Genomic DNA, 20,434 nt, shown 5'->3' with positions numbered 1-20,434 from the left:
GGGTAGTGTCTCATGACTAGGACTTCCATCAAGGGAAACAAAACCAGCAGGTCTGAACCTGCAGCTGAATCTCAGGCAAGAGCCAGATCAATTGGCTGGCAGAGTAAAACTAGCCTGCCAGGACTTGTTTTAAGATTTCTGGTCTGCTGGACATGATCAGTTGCAGCACAGAGTAAGTGTTTATGAAGAACATCACAAATGCCCTCAGGGTATATGTTTCCAGCCTGCTATGAGGTCGAGAATTCGAGTGTTAGGCCTGGAAATGTCCGTTTGCTTTTATTCTTGCATTACAACTGCCATGCAAAAGGCCAAAATTTCTCCCATGTAGAAGGGAAAATGCATGATCATGAGCAGCACTAAATACAAGGTATACTTACCATAACTGATTTATGATTTAACTATGACTTCTAATAAAATATAATGAATTGCAGCCAGACAAGATATTGTCTTAAAGAGGTGTGGGGTTTTGTTTGTTTGATTGATTTTTTTGAAGGGCTTGCTTTGTAAAGCAAAAGCTAATTTTTCTCCTGGCACCCTGCACAACCTCCTGCAAGTGAAAAATATTAAAGCTAGCCAGGCAGTGGAAGCTGAAAGGGCTTCACAGCACAGACAAGCCCCTCAGCAACTCCCAGCCAGCTCCAGCATGTCCTTGATACTGTGACAAGACAGCCAGAGGAGCCTCCACCAAGAGAGGGCAAGCAACTGCTGAACATGCAGAGAGAGCACAATTATCCCTCCCCTTTCACAGCTAAGCCCAACAAACTATAAACCCATGCTTTTGCCACTGGTCAGGGAAAGTGACTTGCTTGCAGCTACATTACCAAGAAGAGTCAAGCCAAGTAAAACCACCAAAACCCCACCACCACATTCATGCTTATGTAGGTTGGAATCTGCAACTATGTAGGATTTATTTTATTGCGTTTCCAGATCAAGTGAACTCTGAAGGAGAAAGCTGATTGTGTAACATGGCAAAAGCCATGTGACATAGCATAAAAGCATACTAGGTACTCAAATACTGGAGGAGAAAGCGTTCTGAAACACACATCTGCCATGAAAACGTTGGTGACATGCTTTAACAAGTAAGTCTGTATGCAGCAGTCTAAAAGAGCTTTTCTGCCACTGAATAGTTGGTACAGAACATGCCTCCTGCAGAAATTGGTTTAATGCACGTTTGGACCTCACAGAGCTGTCAGAGTCATAGTGTCCCTCCCGCCCACTGCAGCACAGAGAGCCTGCCTACTGCCCCTCACAGCAGCTGCCCGTGCATTTGTTTTTCACCAATAGCTTTGTTTTTATTGAAGCTCTCATGAAATTCTGTATTTTCCAGCAACTTTCTTGTACTGAAAGGCATCTGCTTACATGCATAAGTTTCTCTCAATCTTAAATCATAATAAAATTACTTCTTAAATTAACAAATGTATTTAAATGCTAAGTCTTTATCAAATACATTGAAAGATGCAAATCTGGAGTTCATACTCAGCATTTTATAACTGAAGATAGTTAAAATCTAATTATACATCTCAGTCTTTATTACTGTTGTTATTTTTAGGAGTACCTTCTGTAAACTCTTTTGCTCTTTTAGTTACTACCTAACTGGATGTTAGCTGTTCAGACACCAGAAGACAATGAATACTTACAAGTAACTTCAAAACTGAAGTTCAAATATCAAGATTATTCTGCAGACCACGCACAGAATCACCCTCAGAAACATTGCTTACTGCTTAACAGAAGTATGAAGTAAAACCCTACAGATGCTTCTGAGGTGCAAAATTTTTCTGATCATGCTACACAAAAAGAACATTAATTTTCCACTAACTACAGCAGCTGTTATCCAGCATGGCTTCAAGGATTTGGGGTAGGATATCCGCCAAGCTGTATGCGCACAGATAGCACAGAGGACACGAATGGAATAAATGAGATACTCCTACTCAGCACAGTGACAGGAAGCTTCTCTATCTTCTATCATGAGATTTGAAAAAAATGATGCTAATAATTTTGTATTTTGCATATACATCAAAACAATTTTCAAATACCTGCCTTGAAAACAGTTGCATGATCTGTTGGAGTCCAATCTTAGTAACGCTGATTAGCCAGATAATAAAGTAGACTCAAGGATTTGCACTAAGTGTAACAGCTCCACTGGAGTGTGGGTTGGGAATAAAGGAAGATCTTAGTGTTCAACAAAACTGGCCTGGATTCTTCTCTTCACATAAGGCACTAATCAGCCAGAAGGTTTTTTAAAAAAAAAGTTTCAAGTTGCTTCTTTCTAGATATGCTGAGAGTATGGGTAAAAAATGGCTGCAGAAGAAATTAGCCCATTACATTTTCAATGGTGTTAGGATGACTTTCTCTGTCAGGCATTGAAGCAACAGAATGTATTGACAATCCATAGAAATTACAGCTGAGAAACTAGCAGGGAAACCAAAGGAGGAGTAGTTTACAGTCTTTCTGAAAAACAGTCTAGTCACATCAAATTTCTTGCTCCTGTCTTCTAAGACAGCACTATTGCACAAGAAGAAATCCTAAGATCTAGTTCTTGAGAGGAACATGTTCTGTGAAAAAGTTAATGCGCATTCCCCAGGACCAAACCAGTGTGTAAGTGATTGTACTTTCTGCTTTGGGTTTGTACGTGTATCACTGTTCATGCTTCATTCCACAACCTCTCAGCCTTAGGATATAAAGGCTTGAGAGAACATTACTGAGAAAGAACACCCTACTTCTTCCACAGATACAACTATTATAAATAGGGACTTCCCACACATCTTCAGAAAATGCCATAGATAAACACAGTAATTGTGTTACAGCAAAGAGAAAATTAATAGGTACGCACATAGAATAGAATTCTCTCTACAGAGGTTGCATCCAATATCATCCTGTGTGAAATGATGTGTTTCTCTAGTGGAACTGGCACTCAATTCACTATGTGACCAGTGACAGCAAGCACAAGAAGTGCCTGGCTTTCAAGATGTCATGTTAAATTTTTTTGCTAAACAGTTAGTGTAAGCAATACTCATTACAGTGGTGCAGCTTCAAGATCTAAAGTGTTTTAAAACTGATGGTTGTTTAAGGTACCACTGCTCTAAAAAAATAACAGCAACAAAAGTCACCACCACCATAACAAGTTTTCCTAGGGAAGAAAATGGGAAAAGAGGAAAGCATGATTTACTAGCACTCATACGGTATCTGTCACTTATGTTGGTTATTATGAAGTCATAGGTGAGTGAAAGACTGAAAAGATATGGCTGGAAGCTATCCATCAAGTGTCAGTTTAGTTAAACACCTTTTTTTTTCCTGGATGCCAATCAGTTATCAGTATGCAAGAGACCAAATACTCCAGAGCAAAGTTGGTGCAATGATGGCACACCTCACTCATTTATCCATCAAATATATTGACCTTTTAAATAAGCTGCCAGCTGTTGACCATGACTCACTGCATCTGATGGATGTCAATTATCTCCATCAGAAAACAGGTAACTTAAAATGGAAGATTTAATGATGTTTTCTAGAGTACATCTAGAATTTCACAAGATTTCACCTTGATACCCTGAACTCTTAGGCAACAAATAGCACTAGATTCAGCTTCATTTGTGTCTTGAATTGTAGGACAGCAAAGACAAGAGGGAGGGAAAAGAAGATTCTATATGAATAGAACATTCTCAGTACGTTCTTAGTGATTATGGCTCAAGGAAGAAGCAGAACGAGTGTAGAAAAAAAAAAGGAAATCATTACAAATAGTATATTGGAATGTGATGCAATCAGCTAATTTCCCATATACTGCCCTTGCAGAATCATTCCTCCTACTCCGGTAGTTACTAGCAACCTAGAATTACACTAAAAATTGGTGTTTGAAGCATTGCCAAGTGTGACACTTGGGGGAGTTATACCATCTGCTGAGTCTTCCGCCTTCTACCATCTTCAGGATCAAAGGGTTCATATTTACTGAGATCAGGACAGCTCTGAAGCTTGTTTTTGAAGTAGTTACAAGAAGCTCAGTACCCCACATAAAACCCAACAACTTGTTTACAGGCACAACTCTGGAACAAACAAATTATGTTGTCCCTCTACATCCTCTGTCATCTAATGAATCAAGTATCTGTGCCACAGTAAAATGAACTTAATCTGAATGCTACTGAATGAAGAGAAACAAAGGATGAAAAGAAATACACAATTAGGAAAAGTGGTAATGAGAACCTAACATTTGAGGAACTAGAGCAAAGTAAGTATCTGCTTGACCTCCAAGACCACAATAAATCTTGTTTCTCCAGCCTTCTTCACTTGCTTTAGTGCGATTTTTGACATGTCATTATGTTAATTTCAGATGTGACTCAAAAAGATATTTTGAATAGTGGAACTCAAAGCTCACTAATGTCCAACTTTCAATTATGTCTTTCAAAATTTGACTCTTCCTGTTGCAATATCAAAGCAGCCACTACATGGTTCCTACCCCCAAACTCTGCAAGCATACAGACCTTTAAAACCATTGCATGTGCTGAGTGCAAAACCAAACATCCACATCTGGTCTACAGGGCCTCAAATGTGGAGCAGTACACAAACGTCTGGTTCGGGTGCTTTGGGAAGAGGAAAAAAAAAAAAAATACAAAAGAACCCAACAAAACAAAGCCGAACCAAAACACAACACAAAGGGAAACGTTTACATTGCAGGGAGATCAAAAGCTTGATTTTACAGCTATTTCTATTAGTTAACACTGACCTACACTTAAAGGCTCACAAAATAGCTTCAAATACTTCAGCATGTGTGCTAAATCACAAAATACTGATTGATATTCCATCCCTCTGGTGCACATCTACTGTAACTTCTATATATTAAAAAGCACACGGCATTCTTCCTGCTTCTCGGCTTCCCCCGTCACCAACGCTGTGAACACTACAGTAAAAAAACTCAGCTATGGAGAGAGAACCCATTTCTTTTGCACTGAGAAACCAGTCTGAGTCAGGGAGAAAAGGCTGGGGGCCGGATAATGATGTTTACAGGAATTTATCTCTACAGAGTCCTTATTTGTCCGTCAACAAAATTTGTCCATTGCAAAAATGTAAAACATATTTGTCTCTTCACATTCACTAAGTTTTCTGCCTAAAAAGTCAATAGTACACACTCCTTTCCTGACAATGCCACTCAAAAATACTTGTTGGCTTAAAAAAAGTGTGTTATTTCACAAATTTTGGTTGGGTAAGTGTAGGAAAACAACTAAAATTCCTGTTGACACTTAATACTCTGAGGTGTTCTAAACATTTCAATTTCAGTATGTACCATCCCATTTCAAAAACTGAAGCCCTTCTTCAATTTGAAAAAGTTATGACAGTAGATTTTTCTTCATTTTCTTGATGGACCAGTACACTTTATTTGATAACCATGCAAAAGTTGTTGGTTTGTTTGTTTTTCTCCAATCAGCTTGAATTCATAATATATTTCTGAATTGACAAACCACTGAGAATTTAGAACCTGCTGTGAGGTCAATTTCACAGATGAAGAAAAGTGAACAGAAAGGCACCTTTGTGAAAAACAAACAAGAATTTAATCTAATAGCAAATCAGGTAAGAAAATAATCAGCTAGTGATGCTGGAGAGAGCAGCTCAAAACACTGGCTCCTCAGACCAATGCTTTCAGAAAAATAGTTTCAATCCTATTATAACATGCAAATATTTGACACCCTCAATAGCATCATTTATTCAAGATGAGGCAGCAGAGTGGTGAAAGGATGTTCAGTGAATGGTGATGCTACTTGATCCTTGTAAACAAACAGCTAAATGTCCTAACTCCATTCCCATATCCCAATTCTCCATCTCACAGTAACTCCCACCAGTGGGCCCCCTCCAACTCTCCCCTCTCATCCCAATATCCCTCATTGCCTTCTACATTGCCCAACCACTGTTGTGGCAAAGAGCAGCAGAGGTTATGGCTGGTTCAACTCTACACAGGCTGACTGGATAGCAGACTGAGGCGAGAAGAGCAACTGAGGCTTTCGGGGCAATCTTCTTTCCACTTATTCACAAAAACTAATTTTATTAAACTTCCAAGGAACTAAATTATTAAGACTGTTCCCCTGTCAAATAAAAGAAGATTTGATAGACTGGTACCATGACTGCAACAGTCAAGTCTCCCAGGAAACCAGACTAGCACACCATCTATAAACCTTCTATAACAGCAATTCCCTCTTCTGCCAATCACTGTCAGCAGCAACTGAGAAGTTTGGGAAATGTTCTGCCCATCCTGATCAAGTTAACATAATGCACTTTTTATCTCAGAGTTACATCTTCATACCACGGGAGCAGAATGAAATTTCAAGACAACAGATTTATACAACATCCCAAATTGTTTCCCCACATTCTGTTTCTCTTAATTTCCATCATTTTTAGTCCACAGCATTCCAAATTTTGGCAGTGGAAAAATTTACCAACAACTCTGAAGTAGAATAATCCAGTATTCTTTTACTTTTCAGTATCATCCTAACAACACAGGCTCTAATTGGGCCACAAAGAGAACACTAAGGAGCACAGCATGAGTTGAACACCATTATCATCAAACATACAAGGGCTCATTCTCCTGTTAAACCCAACTACCAGAAGTCAGCAGCTAACTCAACAGATTTCTGATCAGTTTATATATATAATCTCAAGTTGTGGAGCAGAGCTTTCTTATACCTTCCCTTTTCCTTTCTACCCACAATGTTTGGTCTCTGTTTTGAAACTAGATTACAAACATTTCCTTTAAAACTCTCAAAGTCAGAGAGAAAGCCCCGTTTAGTCTGTGTAGTTACTACCCATCATTTCAGTGTAGTCTTAGGTTTCTAGTTGACTCAACAAACAATTCCAAAAGCAAGTTTCTAGTTGATGGAGGGATACAAGCAGGTTTTACTACTTTGCTGACTTTGTATTCGCAATACAGATTAAAAAAAGTTTTTAAAATTTAAAATGCATAGTGGTACATACATCACAATTTTAGAAAGTCTAAACAGCAACAGTATATTATTAAGGCTTGTAGAAAAAGTGTAGTCTTAACTTGAAAAACTACATTGTTACTAACATAAAACAGGTGGCATAGCTTCAGTATTTCTTGCATCTAGTTGTGGGGTTCTTTTTTTCTTCCAGCAAACATCTGATCAAAGCAAAGGGAACATCTGCTGCAGAAATGACCAGATGAAGTCATTTGCCAATCTACAACTGTCCTTCAAAAACTTAAGGACAAGTTCTAGATAAAGCACTGATCATTCTGTTTTGTTTCCCATAATCTCAGATGTTTGTTTGCAGAAAACTCAAATCCATTACATACCTGCAAAATTTGTTCTTCTGAGGATGACTCAAATAGATCTACTCATTTTGGTTAACAGTATCAAGTTGGTTTTTTTTGCTTGCAACAGCCATGAATGTTCTGACTACAAGTCTCGTGAACAATAGGAAGTCTTATCTAGGTTAAGACCAGTATCTTCTCTCAGTACTTTTATATTCATAGGAAGAGAACAAAGGTTAAAAAACCCCCACTCTTCACAAATAATAACGATGAAATTGGTAAGAAGTCTTTATAAACACATTTGTAATATTTTATTCCCATTTCAAAACAAGAGCATTGCCAATGTGACAAGCAATGCTTTAAAACATGAACTGAAGCAAAAGGTTATCCTTATTTTAGAAGGGTAAGTACAACCTGCCAATCTGTTAGAAATGTTAAGATTTATGCTCAAATATCTCATAATTCAATTTAAAAAGTGAAAGTCCTCAAGTGCTTCTGTTTCTCTGAATGACAACATAGAGCTCTGAAATCTAATACTCTTTCAGGTACAAGCTGGGAAACTGTATGTCATGGCATCTGAGGCTGCAGTCATTAAGTCACAACAGAAAAAAGGATGTTTATTGCCTAAGTACAGAAAGGTTATAAGCTTGGGGCAAATAAGCATTATTCTCCTAAAATGGGTACAGCACAGAGGAACAAAATACACCGACCACTTGATTTTGCTGTGTTTTGACATAAGGGCTGCTGTTCTCCACTCCAGCCCACCAAATCATGTCTACAAAACTTAACCTTTACAACTCTATCTCCTGCCACTGAAAAAGATGCTCATAGAAACAGAACACCACATTTAAAGATAAGTTACCAACTTCTAAGCATGCTTAGCAAGCCCATTTCTGTTGCACATAAGAGACGCAACCCATGTCTCATTTTAAACATCCCCTCATGTGTCTTAACTCCTAACCTAATAAACCTTAAGGAGATGAGTATTGCAGTGATGACTTAATTCTCCCCATGCAGCTTCAGGTAAATGATCCAAACTACCAAGCTTACTGCATTTTATTTGGTTTTTTTTGGGGTTTTGTGCATGCTGGAGTGTTTTGGTTTTGTTTTTTTTTTTTTGAGAAGACAATTTGTTTGGTTGATTTTTTTAATAAACAAAAAAAAACCCCACTGACTATTCTTACTAAAGGACTTGCACTGTGCAACTCAATGAATAGAGCATTTGCAATACACAAAGCATCTCAAATGGTCATTCAAACCCAAACTAGAGCAAGGGCTTCAAACAGATCTACACAAATCCTTAAGCATAGGGGTCCATTTCTGAATTGCATTCAATTCATACAGGGCAGGATACGGAGAGCTAGACAGAAGAGTATCTGTCCAGTAGAGATCCTTAGCCTACATTCAGGCTAAGGTAGAGATCCACATTAATGCTCCCCTCAGCCCAAGAATGTCTGACTCAATTCAAACACCTCTTTCAGAAGTCATATACTCCCCGAACCAGAAACAGTCAACCCAGCTTCAGTTTCCAAAACTAATCCTGAACAGAAATGAATGCAATGGTTCATAATGCCAAGAGACCACAAACATGGTCTTGTGCCGCACCACCGCCTACAAGGAGTCGTCTGCTGCCGAGAATGTATCAGAGGATCTTAAATACTGAAAATATTCCTGATAAGAACGGATAAACCTTACTGCCCACCTCCTGGTATTTCCCATCTATCAGCTCTAATCAACTACACTGTTAGCTGCAACGTTCTAACTCAAAATTAACTTGAGATACTGTGATGTTGCCACATTTAGGTAGTTGTAGATCAACTACAAAGCTGCAAACTCCACCCTCTAACAAAGAGCGGTGTAGGATTCATGCTATGAATCAATCTTCCTCAAATTCAACCAAAGCTCAGCAAAATATTTTGGCCTGCTAGCTGCAAGGTTATGCAGAAATGAATCCTGTAATGAGCCGACTATAAAATCAGGACTGTGTATTGCCCTAAGCTCACCTGGCCCTGAAAGCAGCTGGCATATGGAGATACTGAGCATAAGGGGTCTAAAGAAAAATACAGCCAGGCAAGCACTACACCCTGTGGTAACACAAAAAAACATGGTGGAGGGAAACAGTAGGCAATAGTAGCAATCCAGCCCTGCACTGAAAACCTAAAGACAAGAGGCCTGTTATGCTACTGCCATCCCTAAATTCTTTGCTGCACATTTTTGTCTATCTGCAACCATTAAGCTGTAACTGAACATAGAAGGGGAAAAAAAAAAAAGCCTTTGACTCAGAGCTATAGACTAGGATGACTGACTGCTTGCTGTTCAGCCATAAAATCCTATGGTAAAATTAAACCCTTCAGGAAGACAAGTCCAGCCATACTGAGCTATAAAGCTCAATCATGAAATAATAGTGCCTTGAACATAATATTCTTTCAACATGCTAAGGAATCACAACTAATTATAGCCAGATGTGTGAGTGCAAGGATATGAATACTGTTTACACAGCTGTAGAAAATAAGGAATGCAAGACAGCAACATCATCAACAGAGTACCTTAATTAAATGCAAGCTGCTAAAACACAGCAGGCCTCCCAGGGTAGCATTTCCTCCATAAAAATTTGGATTTAGTGACAAGCTATTCCCCAATTTAAAGTGGTAAGTTCATAGAACACTATGTAAGAAACGGAGTCATTCAGTATACACAAGTGTAGCAATGCTGTGTTTTTTCTATTATATCAAAATGAAGGTGAGAGGAGGCTGTCCTGGTTTTCTATAAAAAGGTCAAATGATCCTCTGCTCACACCCATTAACAAGTTGTGCAAGGTTTCAAACTGTTAAAGTCTTTATTTGAAATTTTAGTAAGAGTATTTACTCTGTATAAAACAACTGTGAAAGAGGTAAATGCAAAACACCATGAAAAAACAGTAAACCAAATACTTCACTTGTTCACATCTTGTAATTTTAAGGCTGTGTTAATTCTAGAATGCCTTTTATGAAAAGGAGATGAGTGTGCCTGGCTGTTAGTTTACATATACTTCATTCTCTGATTCCGTGTAACAAAAATCTCTTTTTACCAGCCTTCAGAGAGATAACCAACATTTCTGTTGAAAAACTAGGGGACAAGCAGAAGGGGGACACAACAAAGAAGCAGATAGGGAAGAGTCAGCCAAAGTAGTAGAAAAGAAGAAATTGTATCTGTCCTTGAAATGCTCAGAAAAAAAGGGTTCCTACAAAAATCTTTTCACAAAAATTTCTATTTTCTCTAGCAAAAAAATCACATCTACTTGTAAATCCTGTACAGGTTTCCACACATGTAACAGTACACTAAACCTTAAATATCTATACTACCTTAAAAGTTACAAAAGTGAAGGGAAAATAATACCCTTCATGAAAATTCTAAAATTTGGGGGGGCCCTAAAGGGGCATAAGAGCAATTATAAAATACATCATCTATTATCTACATAAACTGTGAAATAGATCCACATTAATAAAGTGGAAGTTCTTAATTGTGCTTGTGAAGGACAAGTCCTACATCTACCACTTTTAATTTCTGATGTTCACGTAAACTTAATAGCTACTAAGTTAAAAAGTAGAAATCTGAAATAAAAATCTTCATTTCACAGCTCTTTCAGTCTGATAATGGCAGCTTCAATGCAAGTGACCCCCAAATTTCTGTATTTGGATTTTCAAATTATTTAACCAAAATGACTTGTGAGTTTTAGGAACAACCATGTGAAAATTTTAGTCTTCAAGAAAAAAAAGAATGACACTGGGTAAATACTTATCCACCTCAGGCATAAACTCAGGAATGTTTGTGAGAATACAGATGAAAATACCAGAGATTTGCCATAAGTAGTTACAGAATTCCTCCTCTTCAGTTTTCAAAAACAAGAGACAAATACAAGATTTTGATTCTTAAATTTATTTTTAGCAGGATTTGTGTACTAACGGATGGTGACATCATTAGAAGGTAGGTCCATGTCCACCACCTGCAACAGAAGCTAGACAGATGTTAAAGATAACTTAAGAATTAAAGATGACACCACTTACCTAGAGTAGACTTATGAAAGTCACCCACTAAAAAGTACAGTTAGTTTTTGAAGTAGACATGATAGCTCATATTATTTATCTGTTGTCAAAATTTCCTGTCCAGATTTAAAGTATACATTACCTAGATTTTGATGGGAGTCAAGCACTTCTGTTTAGAAACAACTATTGCAGAATCTCTTACTCTTAAAAAAATACTAATGGGAAAATTGGTTATTCAAAGTTACTTACCTGTAAATTTTCTTCACAAGATAAAAGATCTGCAAATTTAGGTCTAAAGCTCCCATCTAAAGTTTAAAGTTAGCAAGAATTCTCTGGGAATTCAAATTCTAATACTGTTAAACCAGGTCAACAGGAGGTAACTTTTCTAATTCCATTCTAATTCTATTCCATTAAGAATACAACCACTTGCTTCTTACCATACCTGAGTGTTCGACAAATGACTAAGGCTACATTCACAGACTGGTGATACTAATTCAGAAAGAAATGTAGACTTGATGTGTTACAATCCAGAGACAATGTTACACTCAATAAAAAGTAAATAGTCACAAGTCTAACAAAGGAAACAAGCTAGTCTAGAGAAACTTCATTTCACCAGAAATTAAACTTGAGAGGGAAAACCTTGGGATAGACAGTTCAGGAAATACATTCTCTAAGAATCAGGTGACAGGTCCTTTCCATATTTCAAATGAGGGGCCAAGCAGCAAGGCTCAATCTCAGGTATGTTATTTCCCAAGACTGTAAAACCAGAGTCCTTGGTTCAGAAAACAAATGCATCTGGCTACAGGTATTTGCATCAGAAGATAGTAATTTCTTTAAAATAATATTAAAAAAAACCAAAAAAAATAATTCATCTGGTCATACAGTGTCATGAAGAAATTCCAACCTTACATTTCAAAACATCATAATGTTTACCAGCCTGCATTTCCCAGACCAAAAGGTATTTCTGTTAGTCAGCATAAAGTCACTTCATTCATCTTAACACAAGTTTAGAAACTTCATTTTAAGGTTCTATTTCTTTACAAACTCTTGGCTCATAGCTTTCTTAGTACCCTGGGTTGACACCATCTTAACTCACAGCTGTGCTAGCAATCTGCATTTGCTATATGTACATCACACTAATCAGCCTAAAAACATTCTTACAATATACCTTAAAAACCTAGGACATCATCTGTTTAAAACAGACTTGCTACAGACACTGAAGACTGTCTCCTGCTTTCTAAAAACCGTTGAAACCAATCCAAAAATGAAAGTGTGCTGTATTAGAATGAGATTCTTTAACAGTTTAAATAATTCAGCCAAGAAAGCTGGGGTTTAAGGACCATGGCAGACTTGGAATAAGCAATTGATTTCTCTTACAGTTGTGAACTCTGATCTAGTAATATTGGGAAATTAAATTGTTTTGTATTTGTTCAAAACAATCAACAAGGGTGTAATCTGTTCAAAATTACACTCTATTTGTGATTTCTGATGAATAGAGCTCTCCTGGTTTTACAGAAGTATAATCTGTCTGAAGGACTCTTCACTGCCTTTTGAGCAACTTGCTGTCCCAGTGGTCTGCTGAGACCTAAACAGGGTCTAATTGCTGGTAATGATCTACAGTAAGAAGTTGAGTATCTTAAGACAATTTGTCCTAAACTGGTACTGGGGGAATTTGCCCTTCAAACACATTACACACATGGGAGGGAAGGCAGGGCCAGTGATGAAAAGATTAAGGATTCCTGTTCTTTCATCTTCCAGGTTCCACTGTGCAGCTGGATCAGTTGCTACCAAAATCACCACTACCGTGCATACCATCTATCTTACACGAAGTTGGCTGATAGTCTTCCCACAGGACAAACACAGTGAAGTTGATAGGAAAAACCTTCATCAATTGCTTTTCTGTGAGGCACAGAGTAAACAAAAGAAATCAGGAAATAAGAGTAAACTAGGAATGACACAACTGATCTGAACAAACACTTCAAATACATTATGAACAGCATTTTCCTGAACAAAGACACCATAAAATCTGAATTCAAGTTATGACGTTATAAAAGGGCAAAGAAACCAGAGAGTGAAGAAAATGTTCTTGATAAGCCTATATGATGAAACCTGAAAAGGAGTTAATTTGTGCACCACATATGCATATGCTGCAGTTACAGGGCACGACAAGTGTTCAGCTCTCTGTCCTCACAAAAGGATGCAGCCTCAGTTCTATTACTGCAGTACTGAAGTTATCACTGGAATCTGTGTCTCAAAGCTGAGACAAGGGATTTGGGAAGCAATGAACATGAAATTATGGACCCATTTACAACATGTGGGATGTTCAAAAGGAGGCTCCACAGCATTACAAAGCAGAAAAGGAAAACAGATAAACTGGTAATAGCAAAGAATGGAATAACTCAGGGGATCATTTACTCATAATGAACTTTTCACTCTGCATCCTTCTTTTATTATTAATGATTTATCCTGTCCTAACAGTGCTAGTGCTGCAACCAGCTCTGTTAGAAGCTGTAGAAGCTCAAACTGCATTTTACTGGATGCTTGAGTAAGGTTAAAAAGTTGTGCTGAAAACATTAAATTCTTATCCTTTAGAGAGGCTTCACAAATCTGTGACTACCAGAAAGATCATTCTATTCACTCAAAGGACATTATTAAACAATGTAATTGTTGAATGAAAAGAACAAGAAAAAAAAACTACTCTATGAAGAATTAAGTCTGCACCAGTCAGGATAAGACTGTCTATCTGCACTACTAAAACTAAGTCTGTACATATAGTGAAGACTCAATAGACTAAAAAACAGAAAGACAAACACTGAAGTGATTACAGCTGTAATATTACCTAATGTTGAGCTGGTTTACTAGATTTAGAACACTAGAAACAAAGGAAATCTTGTTAATAATGTGCTGGAAGCAGAGACCTAACAGTAGTGATTGAATATTTACCTTTGGAGAGAAAAGTTGTTTAGGCAAACTAAAAACATTTGCAAGAGTAAGCTTTAGTGAAGAACAGACTAAAACAAAACATTACGCACTTCCAGCTTATGCTCTTTCTCTGCAAGGAACTCTTTTTGACATCGGAGAAAGTCCGACAACATTCGAGTTAGCTGCTTTCTATCATCTATTTCAGCTGCCAACCTGCCATTGTAATCCGCCAGCAACATACATGCATCATCTACCATTTTGGAAAGTTGCTCTCCAGATTCCTTATCTAAAAAGCAAGCAGAGAGAAAGAAGGTGTGACTTCATCGTATACTGTCAAGTTCTCAGACCAACATTTCAGTTTCTGGACTCCCCAACCCTCACCTGTTATTCTGTCTAAGAGGGACACATCTTGGACCTCTATAGGCAAAGAAGCTATTCTCTGATGAACTGCTGCATCCCCAGAGGCAGCGTTTTCTAGTTCTTGTAATGCTCTAATGAGATCTGTGGTCTGAAAAAAGCATGCAAGATTGAGAACTAGTTTACATAAATAGAACCAAGTAAAAAACAGTATTTTACAATAAGTTTGTGGAATCAAGCTGATGGTAATTTTAACAGCATTTGTGATATCAGCATTATAACATTCCCTCCTCAATCAGACTGAAACTAAAACAAAACCAAGCCATTAATTCTTGGAACAACACTGCAGTGCTCCTGGTTTTAAAGGTCACCTTCCTAAAATAGATTTTTCATTTAAAGTCTTGGCATAGGACTACTTATAAATATTTTCTTTTTGACAGCAGTGATCATTTTACAGTACCTTTAATTTTACTACACATTTTTGAAATTTTTCTTCGTGTAGTTTTGCTTCACTATCGCATCAGACTAAGCAGTGCACTTCTTTTGGGAGTAGGGCTGATGGTCGTAAAAGCCCAGATGTCTGTTACAGAGAAACGTACTAAATTTTGGTTATTCATGGACAGTCATTCCTTGCTGTAACAAAAAGCCTTTTGAGATGGGGCAGCACCATAACAAAAAACCCACAAGAATTATGAAAGCTGTAACAAAGAACCCTTCCCAACCGTCACGATTGCAACATTGAGAAATATTTTATTGATAAGTGGACAACAATCTTGTTCTAATACTTGTGTTACACATTAACTACCCTGGAAATCAAATGTGAACCTTAAACATTGTAGAAACAAATGCTGAAATCCTGATGTGGACAAAGCTGGATATATAGCTCAGACATTCAAGTTTGGTGTCAAACCAAACAGCGTGCTCCACTTGTAACCTAAAGTACTGTGAAGAAAAGTTTCAGGTGTACTCACCCTTGCTCAAAAACCGTAACTCACTGAAAAAAGAAAGAGACTAACTGAAAAATTCTACATCAAACCATATGTAATATAGAATTTTATACACATGCTTGTACCTGTGGAGGGTCAGTGGGAGAACTTCGAGGTGAACAGTTATTTTCATCAACTTTTATCTGTTCATATGTGCGCTTCCTCACCTTTCTGTCTCCATCTAAAAGAAAACAGAGGAGTCAGGAAAATAATATTTCAAACAAGAGACTGAATATTCATACACACACAAAATACTTACATAAAGCTTGCCTAAGTTGTTCTAATACATCGTTTTCATAAACAGACCTTTCTTCCCAGATAGAAAGCACTCGACCAAGGTGTTTTTTGCAACTCTCATCAGTCTCACTGTTACAAAGAAAAAAAAAAAAAATAAAAAAATCAGCAAATCAGCACTAGGTAAAAGTATGATTACCTGTATGATTACCTTTCACAGAAGGGTCTTGGCATACCTTAGCAATATCAAAGTATCAGAAGTCAATTTCAAAAAAGAAAATCACGTTTTAAAGAAAAAGCAAAGACCAGTTCAGGGTGTCTTAGAGAGCACATAAAAACGGCCAAGACCCAAGTCCCTCTTTCTGTTTGCTTGCTCAGCCCATAAACCTGGAGGTGGGTAACCCTCTTATGCAAACACTGCAAATAGGTTTGTGTTCCTTCAATAGCTGTGTGAAAAAAACTCTCTATCAAGACTCCAGCATCCTCATGGGAGATGAATGGCTGCTGGGGGGAAAACAAATCACTCAACACCAGTAATGAAATGTACCAGACTGTTGTAGCATGTAAACATGCACTCAAAGCAAGCCTTAATTAAGGCACAGCCAACAGCTTTCTAAGGTAAAAGGGACCAAATGCAGACAACTTACTACCTAACTTCATCCAACAGCATTAAGACTATGCAAGATCAAAAGAACACTGAATTAAATTATCAAGATTTCAAGACAAGAACTAGCTGAGTCAGAAGAGATGAGTTCAGGATCTAGATTCTCTGAATACCAGTCTCACACAGTTTGATGAAGGACACCACACAAGTTTACTGTACCTTGAAACATGCTTAAAAGCCTCCACTATTACTGGAGCAAAGTCTTTTGTAAATTCTGGTCCTTTCCTTTTGCTGTTCTGTATCACATCATTGGCCAAGTACAGGAATGTCAGCTTCCTATTTGGTTTTGCTAATAAAAAGAATGATAAACAACAACAATTAGAAATTTTAATTCCTCCAGCTAATACCTATTTATTCACATTTACATTAAACAGAAGAAAAAAACAAAAACAAATCAAATGTGTTTTTCCTATTCTCATTACTGCTTAGATTTTATTCTAATTTTATATTTACAAGTGAAGACCTTGATCACTCATTGGCTTTTCTCTCCCTTCTGCTGTACCCCCACTCAGATTCTTCCTTCTCCTTCATAATATAACACAATTTCCCCTAGTACCGTCTCCACAAAAAAATACAGAAAACATGACATTCCATAGTGTTCTTCATCCTTCAACTATTTTCAGGCGTCTTCCTGAGCCTTAAGCTATTTGTCCATTTGTTAGTCTACATGGATTTCTTCCAAGTACTTCAACTTCCCTTTGAGTCTCCATAAATTTCTTACACCTACAAAATTCACTGACAAGAAGCTTTCCAGACCCACAGTCATCCATGTGAAAAACCTCCTCCTTTTGGTTTCAATTTCACCAGTCTTATATAACCACCCCTCATTCTCAAATTTGAGCAGGCTGAAGAATCAACCCCTGGTCAATCTTGCCATATCACTGTGATACCTCCCTCCCTCAGCTCCTAATCATCAAAACCCATGTGTCAGCAGCTGTAAAAACAGGAAAACATTTAAAAAAAAAATATCACTTTCAGGCTGCTGTGATGTAGCTCTTCTCCAAATCTCTTAAAGATTCTGTTCCATTCCCATCCATGTGCAATAGATTACAAGCTTCCAAATCACAAGTTACTTTTGAAAACCTATTCCACGTTTTCTAAGTTCTCTTACACAGGTATCTTCACTTACCACAACACTTCATTTAATCTTCATTAGTCAACAGATTTCTGTCAACTCATTTTAACACTTCTAACCTTGTGGTAACAACAAAAAAAACCTTTCAGTGTCCATTACCACCACACAGTCTCAGCATATATGCTCTGACTTTAAAAAGAGGTTTCTCTTGAGAGACGAGATTTAAGTTTTTTTCTGCCCTCTAAAGGAAAGCAGCACTCTGGTAAAGCCACAGTATGATCTACTAGGATTTCTTAAAATTGATGTTTAGTTCCCAATGTGATTTGATTTTGGCAACTTCCACTCCAGCATCTCATGCATGCAGAACCACCACCCTCACATACAAACATAAAATTCAGTGCTGATATGCTTCCATTCTAAGGAACTGTTATGAGAATAAATTCTGTGCTACCAAGATTCCTCTGAAGAATTTCTCCTTGGAGTACTGAATTTTTCCCATCCTCTTTGACAGACATATCCAACACATTTAAGAGAATTCTTGATTAAGTGTGGGGGGGAAAATTAAAAATAAAAATGCACCTCTCTCTTAAAATCTAAACAAACTAAGAAGTGGCAAGGAAGAATTAGTTTGTAAGTGCTGGACACAAGGTGTATCTACCACAAGTCTACTCCAAACAGTGAAGCCACTCCATGCAAGCACCCAGGAAATTCACCTATTTGGGAAAAAACCTGCCCAAACTACAACATGGATTCCATAAACTTACACAACTTAGTTTCTATATTAAAAACTGACTGACAATGTAGCGACACATCTCCTACCCATGTTTTGGGTAAATCATATTTCTGACACATAAAAGCTTTGATTTATTCAAAGATATTCTTCAAAACCACATCTTTTCTCATGAGTACACCAAAAACTAGTGTGTACCAAAGTTCACCCTGCCTCCCTCCCCCCCATTCTTAACTGAGCTCATAATTAGGACTCAAAATCATAGACTAGTTGGTCAGAAGGGACATTCAAAGGCCATGTAGTACAACCCTGCTGCAGTAAGCAGGGACATCTTCAACTACATCAGGTTGCTCAGAGCTCCATCCAACCTGATACTGAATGTTTCCAGGGATGGGGTATTATCACTTCTCTGGGTAACTGGTTTCAGTATTTCACCACCCTCACTGTAAAAAAATTTATTCCTTCTATCTAGTCTGAATCTATTATTCTACTTTAAAACCATTATCCCTCATCCTGTCACAGCAGGCCCTTCTAAAAAGACTGTCCCCATCTTCCTTATAACAACCTCAAACCCCTCAGACTTTCTTCCCAGGAGAGGTGTTCCATTACTCTGATCACTTTTGTGGCCCTCCTCTGGACTTGCTCCAACACGTTCATGTCCTTCCTATGCTGAGAACTCCACAGCTGGACACAGTACTCCAGGTGAGGTCTCACCAGAGCAGAGCAGAGAGAAATAATCAGCTTCCTCAACCTCCCGGCCACACTGCTTTTGATGCAGCCCAGGATAAAGCTGGCGTTCACTGCAGGCTCATGTCCAGCTTTTCACTCACCAATACCTCCAAGTCCTCTGCAGGGCTGCCATCAATCCATACTCTGCCCAGCCTGTATTTGTGCTTGGAATCGCACTGACCCCAGTGCAGGACCTCGCACCTGGGTTGTTGAACCTCACGAGGTTCACACCTGCCCACTTCTCAAGCTTGCCCAGATCCCTGTGTATGACATCTCTTCCCTCTGTTGCATCAACTGCACCACTCAGCTCGGTGTCACCTGCAAAATTCCTGGTGGTGCACTTGATCCCACTGTCTATGTCTGAAGACGATATTAAACAGCACTGGTCCCTGCACAGATCCTCTGATGAACACTTGTCACTGGTCTCCATCTGGACATTGAGCCACGGATCGCTACCTCTAGATGCAATCATCCAACCAGTTCCTCATCCACTGAACAGTCCACCCATCAAATCCCTATCTCTCCAACTTACAGAGGATGTTGTGGGAGACTGAATCAAAGGTGTTACAGAAGTCCAGACAGACAACATCCACAGCTCTTCCTCTGTGCACTGATACAGCCACTCTGTGACAGAAGGCCACTAGGCTGGTCATGCAGGACTTGCCCTTGGTAAAGCCATGCTGGCTGTCTCAAATCTAATGAAGCAGACTGTTCTGCATACTACACCCTCCGAACTGTATGCAGGATAGATCCTTGTCTATCCATTTCGCAGAGAGAAAAAAGTCATGCCTTAATCCTCAGTGATGTGGCTCATTTGTGACAGTCCTTAACTTCCTTTTTTCCAACAAGTAACCAACTTTAGCTAGTAAGAACAGGAGATATAGGCAGTGTCATGAAGTCAGGTGACAATTCTCACTAAGCCTAGACTTTATCTATTCACTATAGTAAACACATCAGTATACTGTGTTGGGAAAAAGCATGCTAAATCTCAGAAAGTTACTTTCAAGCTCGCTTCCTGTACTATTCCTATTACAATTCAGAAACAAAGCTGCAAATAACAATAAATTCTCAAAACACTATTAAGCTATCTGTGGTTTTGGTTAGAAATTCAATTAATGTTCTACCCTTAACCTCATAAGGAATATAATGAACTAAAATTTGACTTGTCTTGCTGTAAGAATGCTCTGTTCAAAATTCCAAAGCGAGAAGAAAGAAAATGGGGGAAAAAAAAAAAAAAAGGTAAGATCTTAGGTTAAGGAAGAACCTGAAAGGCACATACTGTCAATATGTCACATTAGAAGTACCTCACACAGAGTATCTCTGGTGCACTAACAGTACAGTCTGCAAACACAACAGTGCTAAGAAAGCATCCATGTTGGACTGACTCACCTTTTCAGAAGCTCTGTGTAGTGTTCACACAGCTCTCCTGCCTGTTTCCGTTAGATTTACCATTCACCCCCTAAGGCAGC

General features: G+C 38.2%; 1 protein-coding gene across 1 annotated transcript in view; it reads right to left on the bottom strand.

Moving 5' to 3' along the window:
- The window catches only part of RPRD1A (regulation of nuclear pre-mRNA domain containing 1A), a 30,244-nt gene extending 10,849 nt beyond the window's left edge, over positions 1-19,395 (bottom strand). The window contains exons 1-6 of the mRNA XM_008939136.1: positions 19,167-19,395; positions 16,591-16,720; positions 15,793-15,899; positions 15,620-15,714; positions 14,572-14,698; positions 14,301-14,476 (exon numbers count right to left, since the gene is read on the bottom strand). Coding sequence (XP_008937384.1) covers positions 14,301-14,476; positions 14,572-14,698; positions 15,620-15,714; positions 15,793-15,899; positions 16,591-16,720; positions 19,167-19,395 — 864 coding nt within the window. The remainder of the gene's footprint in view (positions 1-14,300; positions 14,477-14,571; positions 14,699-15,619; positions 15,715-15,792; positions 15,900-16,590; positions 16,721-19,166) is intronic.
- Positions 19,396-20,434: the final 1,039 nt, after the last annotated feature.

This window comes from Merops nubicus, unplaced genomic scaffold (assembly GCF_000691845.1).
Source record: "Merops nubicus isolate BGI_N331 unplaced genomic scaffold, ASM69184v1 scaffold8534, whole genome shotgun sequence".
NCBI classification, from domain to species: Eukaryota; Metazoa; Chordata; class Aves; order Coraciiformes; family Meropidae; genus Merops; species Merops nubicus.
The sequence above is the reverse complement of the archived record's forward strand: the minus strand, read 5'-3'. Positions and strand labels throughout refer to the sequence as shown.